The sequence below is a fragment of the Parasteatoda tepidariorum genome, chromosome 2 (assembly GCF_982258835.1).
Source record: "Parasteatoda tepidariorum strain Cologne lab strain chromosome 2, Ptep-v5.0, whole genome shotgun sequence".
NCBI classification, from domain to species: Eukaryota; Metazoa; Arthropoda; class Arachnida; order Araneae; family Theridiidae; genus Parasteatoda; species Parasteatoda tepidariorum.
Genome location: NC_141756.1, coordinates 100812498 through 100821760, shown reverse-complemented (window position 1 = coordinate 100821760; position 9263 = coordinate 100812498). Strand labels below are relative to the sequence as shown.

Below are 9263 nucleotides of genomic sequence, written 5' to 3'. Positions count from 1 at the left end.
GAAAATAGAGAAAAAGTTTTTTTTCTTCCTAAAATTACCAATTTAAGTTGACTTTATTTTCCTGAATGAAACTTCAGAAGGGGTGAAACACATTATTCTCCCCCTCAATTAAATTTCAGAAGAAAATAAGGTTTTCAATTTCAAAAATAACTTCGAAATTAAAAAAAAAGTTTTTTTTTAATTAAAAAATTAATAATTTAACTTGATATTTTTTATATTCATGAATGTCTAAATTGCAGAAAGAGCGAATCATATTATTCCCTTCCTTACTTTAATTTCAGAGGAAAATAAATTTTCATCTTGGAAAAAAAAAGCTGAAAAAAAGTTTTTCTTTCAAAAATTACCAATTTAGCTTGAATTACTAATTTATTTTACGAATGACTGAATCTTAGTGGTGGGGAACCACATTATTCGCCCCCTCACTTGAATTTTAGAAAAAGATAAAGTTTTCTGTTTGAAAAATAGCTTCAAAGTTGAAAAAAATAGCATTTTTTTTCTAAAATTTTGCAAATAGAGTTGTCTAACAACAGGATTACATGTGACGTACCTCTTGTCTCTTTGTTTCTTATACGCATGCGCTGCATCTTAATTCAAATGACGCTCTACTAAATCTCAGTATGTTGCTAATCCTGTAAGTTGTTTTTTTGAAATAGCATATCGCACCGAGCAGTTTCCCGTTCCCGTGTTAGTTACGTATTCGAAGACCTGAACTTCTTTTCCGTTCTATATTCTTCGTTTTAGGTGCTATGCAATCGAAATGATTGCGACAGAAAAATGCCCCCTATCAGTGTGAACTCAAAAGAGGAGATGAAACCTGTCCATTTGATTTTTATGATTTAAACAATTAAAAAAAAACATAACTAGTTACGATGCAGCAAATAAATTGACTTTTTTAATTTTAACCTAGAGCAGTGTTTCCTATACTTATGACTTTTGTGTACCCTTTACAAAAAAATGAATAAATTTTTTACTGTAAAAAAAATTGCATTAAAAGTTAATTAACAACTAGCTGTTGAGACCACTAATTATTAACTGTTAACCCTTTAATGGGCCCTTTATTTCTAGTAAAGGTAAATTAAAGTATTTTTGGAATTGAAATTGTTTTAAGAACAGTAATTGATATTAAAAAAAAAAACTCATTTAGTTTATAAAAATGCCATTTTTTTGGTGGTAAATATATTTAACATGACCTATTAGGAACTTACTGACTTTTATTTTTCTTTATTTATAAAATAAATTCCTTAAATGCTACAAACTTCAAAAGGAATTATATATTTCATAACTTTTATACGTTTTTTAAAAGTGACAAATGGTTACCAATTTTATTCAAACTCACTTCAAGAAAGTTGTTGTTGTTCATTTACGTCGCACTAGAGCTGCACAATGGGCTATTGGCGACGGTCTGGGAAACATCCCTGAGGATGATCCGAAGACATGCCATCACAATTTTGATCCTCTGCGGTGGGGATGGCACCCCCGCTTTGCTCACTTCAAGAAAGCTGAAGTTAGTGAAAAATGGAAACCTAAATTTTTTTTTTCCCCCAATGGCAGGCACTGAATTTGAATCTTTTGCCTATACTATGCCAGAATTGTTGCTCATTTCGCATTACCCAGTGGGCACCTGTGAACCAAAGTCACGGAGCCGAGCAACATTGCCCACGCCACACTGCCACAAATCCGTTTATAGGGTGGGCCACATTCACACAACAGAGGACAGCACAAAGAGAGAGAGAAACATCCATGCCCAGAGCGGGATTCTAACCCGCAGCCTATGGCTTCGCAGTCAGGCACGCTAACCGCTCGGCCACCTGGCCGGCGGAAACCTAAATTAAAAGTGGTAAGTAAACTTACCACGACCTTAAAAAGGGTTAACTCTGTAAAAAATAGCCAATAGAAAAATACGTAATCGTAATTTTTTATGGCTAGCTTTGTTTTTAAAAAAAAAAAATTTGAAAATTTTCGTTTGTTGTTAGATATTTCGCATAAGAACGCGTACCCCCACTAAACTATTCTCGTACCCCTGGGGGTACGCGTACCACACTTTGGGAAACACTCACCTAGAGTATCGAAGTATGTAATAGTTATCTAAGAGATTTATTTATATATGATCTAATTTTATTCTCATTACAGTTTAATTTAAAATAAATTTCGTAAAATTATTTCTGAATTTTAAAAATTGTATTTTTTTTCAATTGCCGGAGAATAAAAATTTATTAAAATAAACAAAACTGGTTATGAGAGTATATATTTTAAAAGATAGCACTGATAGATCTTTTTCAAAGGTGTAATTTTTAAAAATCACGTTTGATAATTGTACTAAAAATGAGAAATAAATGTTAATTTTATTACCAAATTGATAAAAGTGGAATTTTAAATGGTGATAGAAGTTCGCTGCGACATTTTGCCCTTGAGTATTTTTGGTAGGCATGACAATTTCTTTTCATTTATTTCTTCATTTTTTGTTCACTGAACAAACCTGGTTCTTAAAGTATATATAAGTTCTTTATTTTCATATTTTTTGGCATTTTAGTTTTGCGTCCTCTGGTTTGTTTAAACCGAAAAATAGTCAATTCGATTGGCTATAAATCCTACTTGCAGTGGTCACAAAACGCTTGAAACTTGTTTTGTCATCCTTTATGGAAGACTAGTTAAAATTTGAGTGCTTTAACTAGTCGAAAAGTTGTCAAAATTTTGATTGCAAGATTTTTCTTTTCTTTTTTGTTGATTAATAGTAAGCTATTTTTGCGTTTGAATTCTAGATTTTATTTTCTGTTATGTAAAAAATATGTGTCAAATATAAATCCTGAAATTAAAAATGAATGCATTTATAATTTATTTACTTTTTTGTGTGGATATTCATTCCTTAAGAGTAAAAGAAAAAGACTTTTCTCTAAAGCAAGCACTAACTGGCTTGCAACGTTATAATGAATGCCAATGTTTCTCTAAATTTTTAGTCCCGTGACAAGAACTTTAAATATTGTAGGAATCAAGGAATCTATAACTTCTACGTCGGTAAATATTGTATTTGTGTTCCTGAAGTTCTTAGAAAACTAAAAAGTGGTAACGAAACTGAGACGAAGTTCGATAATTGAATATTTGTTAGATTTAATTGTTTAAAGAAATTATGTTTGTGTGAGAATGATGCTCCACCAAACCTCTAAACGTTAAAATGATATTTTATAAAAGAAAATTTCTACTAGAGTTAACGTAACTTTACTACTTTGGTGACCTGCCTACTACAACTCAACTCTGCCTGTCCGGTATCCCCTAGCAACGAGGTACTTTTCCATTTTTATTCTTCTTTTGTATACATACCTATATTAACGATCTGCTTTTGTTATCGTTGTTTCTTGTTCAGCTATACTTTATTTATTATTATTCAAAACCAAAACTGTTTATACAAATTTTATTAAAATGAAGCGTGCCATATTATTTCTCTAAAAATAGCTCCCCAAAATTGAGTCGACTATACTTTATTTATTATTATTCAAAACCAAAACTGTTTATACAAATTTTATTAAAGTAAAGCGTGCCCAAATTATTTTTTTAAAAATAGCTCCCCAAATTGAATCGAAATAGCATGTTTCATATACTATTTAATTAATGTTTAATAAACGTAGTGGTAGTTACGACGCAATACTCCCCCTCTAGAATTTTATCGGGGGTAGAATCCAATTAACAATTAATGGATATAACTAGTTGCCGTATTTGCAAAAGACCGGGAGAGCTGTGTTTAAGTTCACCGGATTTTAAGCACTTATGGTGAGAGCTAGCTGTATGAAGTTCTCCGAGTTTCAAGCATTTGTCGCGAGAGCCGTATTAAGTTCACAATTGTGTGTATGGTCTCTCCTGTGCTGCTATTAGCAGTCCAAGGTGTGCAAAATTCCGTTGTGTATAATTGAGGCTGAAACGCAACAGCACAGGAAGAGCGATGACGCAGTCATAAATAGCAAGTCAACTGTTCAATGCTGTACATTGATCGAAGTGGGCGTTACTTTCGATGTAGGCGAGTTCATATTACGTCCGCAGGTCATCGCTGTGGGCATAGGTAGACAATGCCAACCTTCTTCAAAAGGTATTCTCCAGATTAAGAGGTAGTTACTTCACAACTACAACTAAATGACTGTTTTGATCTGTAGCCCCACACTTATGTGCGTGTAATAAATAAATACAAAAAAAGAAAGAAGAAAATTAAGTTAAATTAGTAATTAAACGAAGAATCTTTGAGTGCTCCTCACACTATTGTATTGATATATTTTGCTTTGGCTATATTGATACAATATTAGAAAGCACTCTTTTTTGTGGATATAATCGTGAGAGCTGATGAAAAGATTATATCCCTTTTTTCTTCTTTTTTTCCGGATTTTTGAAATTTTTGTCCTTTTTTTCGGAATTTTCTTTTCCCCGGTTTTTTGTTATTTTTATTCTTATTATTTTTCTTTTTTCCTCCTTTTTCATTGTTCTGTAATTTTTGCCTTGTTGTTTTCTCAACATTTGAACTTATATATATATATATATATATATATATATATATATATATATATATATATATATATATATATATATATATATATATATATATATATATACATATATATATATATATATATATATATATATATATGTAATATAGATAGATAGATATGAAAGAATGCGTGAAAAAAATAATTGCTCCATTCACAATGAAATCGGTTGAACGGGGGTTTGACAGTAAAAACTCTGTTTTGATCGAACATCATTTTATTTTTTTAGTCTTGTTCAAACGAAGCAAAAAGTAGTTAGTAAGTAGTCATTCTTTCACGGGGTGCTCTCAATCTTCTGGAGGGCTTCCTTTGAGCTGGATGAATAGTACTTTTCATGTCTGTCACTTTTAAGAATACCATAGATAGCATCTCCAAGAGTTCACAGAAAGCCAGCACTGAAAATCCCAGCCAGAGGCTGAGGTAACCACCTAGATGACTGAATACTTCCACCAGCTGTAACAGGAAAATCATTATTGGTTGGGAGTTACGCCTGTAATTAATATTAATTTATTATATTTAATATTAATTAACAAATATTAATCTAGTTAATAAATATCAAGGTAGGAAGGCCTGAAACGTAGAGGAGTCGACACTTATTCTCACTATGCGAACCTTAATGTACACTGAACACTTTGAATACTCGCCACATGATGGAGCTACTTACTGTTAGATATACAAGCCAATAGAACAAATAGTCCATAGAGTTTTCATGTATGAAAAGTACTTCTTTTGACACGTATTTATGCATTCATTTTAAATTGCTATTCAGGGACTATTTTTTGCAAGGTATATTTTCCAATGTAATGTTTCTAAACTGAATGGCGATCAGACTAATAGTTTAGAAGAGTTTTACGAAAAAAAAAGAACAATTTTGCTCTTATTTACACATCTTGCATTGCTATACAGACAAGTGAGGTATTTTTTATTATGTACTTCTTCTCATTTAGACCAAACACGAATTAAAAGGGCTACTATTTCACAACTGGAAATTATTTATTTATTTGTTTAAAATGTATTACTTTTAAATGCACTTATTATGTCGAAAATCCTCATAACTTCAAAACTGTTTATCCTATAATCTTATTTCCTTCAATTCAGTGTAAAAAATTCCATCAAAAAACGTACCTCAAATGTTCAGACAGCTTCTAGAGAGCAAAGTAAAAAGTTAACTAAGTTGTATCCCAGCGAAAACTGGTCGAAACGCATTCTGCATCGACCACCACAGTGCTGACGTAAAATATCCTCCGTGGAAAGCGAGTCATGGGTTAGAGTCTCCTTGCCGTCAGGCTAACCGTGAGAAATTTTCCTCTCCATGAAACTCAGTTGCGGATTAGTTCCATCAAAAAAGTCCTCCACGAAGGCAAGTTTCTTCCAATTATTGGAGTTCCCTTGTCTTCTGGATTGGGTTCAAAATTAAAAGGCTAAGGAAACTAAATAATTGGGGGTCAATTGTTCAAAGACGGTTGTAAAATAAAATAAAACCCTACAGGCTAGTCTGTTGGTCAATACATCGGAAGTAATACCTCACTAGCCTAGAGTGTTGTTTAGAAAAAAAAATCCTTTTTTTTCTTCTGAAGGGTTCAGAGAGTTCTCAAGTACGATAAAGCATTTTGTCAATAAAAAAAAATTTGGGGAATTAATTTTTCAGAAGAAACACCCCTTTTTTAGTATAATTAGTGAAACTATAACATTGTGCGTAGTGAAATTATTCAACAAAAATAAGCACCTTTTAAGCACTCAAAAAATATTTTAAACCACTTTAAAAAGAATATATCGTTTTTGACAATCGACGGTTTTATCTTGTTTTAACCGTGATGCAAAAAAAAAAAAAACCTTTTGGCATTGTTTTTGACAACTGCCAAAAATCATGAAAAACAAATGGCGTTTTCCTGCGCTATGGACTGACTATACGTCGAAATAGATTGGGGTTGAATTAATTATGAAAACGTTGAATAGAACAATGTGAACTGTCTTTTTGCATAATTCGAAGCGAAAATCATCATAGTAAAGGGAAAATTAAGCACTTTTTAAAAAGACCCAACGAACAAAGCACCTTTAAGGGTTTTTAAAAGACGAAAATCAAAATAAGCACCTTTTAAAAACGTTACACACCCTGTATAATAATACTTCATCACGCAGCAATCAAATAAATCGAGTCTTGCTATTTTCTAACGTTAAAAAGAAAAATTATGTATCAGCTTCCTGATAAATTATACTTACTTTTAAAAGTGGACTTACGTAATTAAAATAACTATTTAAAATTTAAACCTTCGGGAATAATTGCTAAATGATAGTGTTGAATTAAATATTTGCAGCAAAAAGGGCATACTACACCGGGTAGTGCCGCATGTAGGAGGCGTCAGTATTCAGCAACAGTAAGCCCCTCCCACTAACAGGCGAGAATTTAGGAGAATGAGCCGAATATACCCGTACGCGCCGAGCAGCTGGAAGTCCCCAGGAGTTCGGCGCATCAGAGAGCATGAACCTCAATCGCGCTCAATAAAGTGCGCGAGAGAGTTCGATAAAGAAAGAGAGAATCGACACTGTTCTGACCAGATCGGCTAAACTGAGAGCGATCATGATCGGATGTGCCTGAAACCTTCGCCTCCAATCACGGAAAGCTCGGAAGATGATATATATATCTTTAAATAATGATGAAAAATTTTTAGTGGTAGATGTAGAGTTTCCTTCTTTACATTAAAGTGAAAAGAGGCTGTGTCTTAACTTGTTTCAAATTTCTTTCTCTTTTTATTAATGTTGACTAATAAATGGGGTACACATTTTTATCAGATTATAAAATTCTTTTATTCTGGTATAAATGGGGTACATTATAGTTTGTATCCAGGAAAAGAGGACTCTGGACTCATTTATATTTTTTCTCATATTTGCAGCGAAAAATCAACTCCGACCATGGGTATCGCAGTTGTCCAGGGCCGGATTAAGTCGTACACGGGGCCCTAGGCCATTCAAATTTTTGGGGCTCTTAGATTAAATGTTTTTTTCTCGTATATTTTTTATTTATTCAAATATAAAAGTATTTATCTATCTTTTCATTTAAGAAAGCATATTTAAAGTAAAAATAAATAATAATAATAAATTAAAAACAACTTTACTACTCTGAAATATTGAAGGGAACTGATCGACGTCCATGATGCGTCATCTTACGTCATGATGAGCAAAAACTTTTCATTTTTATTTTTGATGATCACTTTTAAACCAGAATTGAACTATGCTCTTACAATTTTACATAAATATATAAAATGAAAAAAAAAATGATTAAAAGAATAAAAAAATTTACCTCATACTTCGGTTGGTGTTGATACATTGTTATTTCCATGGTTCTCAAATACAGTTTAATTCGAACTAAATTTTTTCTGAAAAAGATCCAAGTTAAAAATAATTAGAGAGGGAGATGAGAACAAGGATTCCTGGTTATTTATCTGCCTTTACAAATAGCAAAAAAAAATAATAATAATAATCGTTTTTTCAGAAAAACACATTATTTGCAACAAAACTAAATTTTCCAGCCGAAGCAAATTTTGAATATATATATATATATATAAAAGTTCAAAATGAAGATAAAACAAAGGAAAATTACAGACATATGAAAAAAAGGGGGGGAAGTAAAATAATAATAAAAAAATAACAAACAACTGGGGGGAAAAAAAGGGATAAAATTTTTTTAAAAAATCCGGAAAAGTCTTTATCTTTTCATCAGACTACGATCAAAAGATATAATCTTTTCATCAGCCTACACGATTATATCCGCAAAAAAGAGTGCTTTCTGATATTGTATCAATATAGCCAAAGCAAAATATATTAATACAATAGTGTGAGGAGCACTCACACTACTGTATTAATATATTTTGCTCCTCTCCTCTGCATTCCTCTAGTTACGCTCAATTTGCGCTTTTGTTTTCATATTATGCAATCTTGTTTGGAAAATATTTTTTAAATCATTCCTGAAAAATTTCCCGTTCATGTAAGTACATTTGATTTCGCTACTCGCTTTATAGTTTTTGTTTTATTCTGTTTTTTCTTTTTATTTTATTTTATTTTCTGTTTTTATGTGTTATTTTCACTTATTGTGTTCTATTTTATTTGCTGTAATTTCTGTAAAAAAAAATTTTTTTTTTTTTTTTAGTGCTCCTCACACTATTGTATTAATATATTTTGCTTTGGCTATATTGATACAATATCAGAAAGCATTCTTTTTTGCGGATATAATCGTGTGGACTGATGAAAAGATTATTTCTCTTATTTTCCAGATTTTTTAAAATTTTTTTTATCCTCCCCCCCCTTTTTTTATATGTCTGTAATTTTCCTTTGTTTTATTTTCATTTTGAACTTATATATATATATATATATATATATATATATATATATATATATATATATATATATATATATATATATATATATATATATATATACATGTAACATAAAAAGCTTTCAATTAATCTTTTTATGTTATTACTTTTCCGTAAATCCCTTTTCTCTCTTTTATTATTCTAATCGAAACACTTTCTCACACTTTTCAATTCACATCATGTCCTTTAATCTATTTTTTGCTCAAGTATGCATTCATTAAAAGTATGACATTTTTCCCTTTTCTCTTTGTGGGAATCACGCGAGCTATTTGATAAGCCAATTACGATTACTAAGATTTCCCTTACTCCTTAAAATGAAACATTTCACGGATTTACTTTGCAAGATTTTTCCTAACTTAAAAGGAAGAAC

At 31.2% G+C, this 9263-nt stretch overlaps 1 protein-coding gene across 1 annotated transcript in view; it reads right to left on the bottom strand.

Annotated features, from left to right (window-relative positions):
• Positions 1-4733: 4733 nt before the first annotated feature.
• Positions 4734-9263, bottom strand: part of LOC122270673 (bile acid-sensitive ion channel-like) — a 29240-nt gene continuing 24710 nt past the window's right edge. Inside the window, exons 11-12 of the mRNA XM_087156665.1 lie at positions 7822-7897; positions 4734-4976 (exon numbers count right to left, since the gene is read on the bottom strand). Of these exons, the coding sequence (XP_087012791.1) occupies positions 4779-4976; positions 7822-7897 (274 nt within the window). The 3' untranslated portion in view covers positions 4734-4778. The remainder of the gene's footprint in view (positions 4977-7821; positions 7898-9263) is intronic.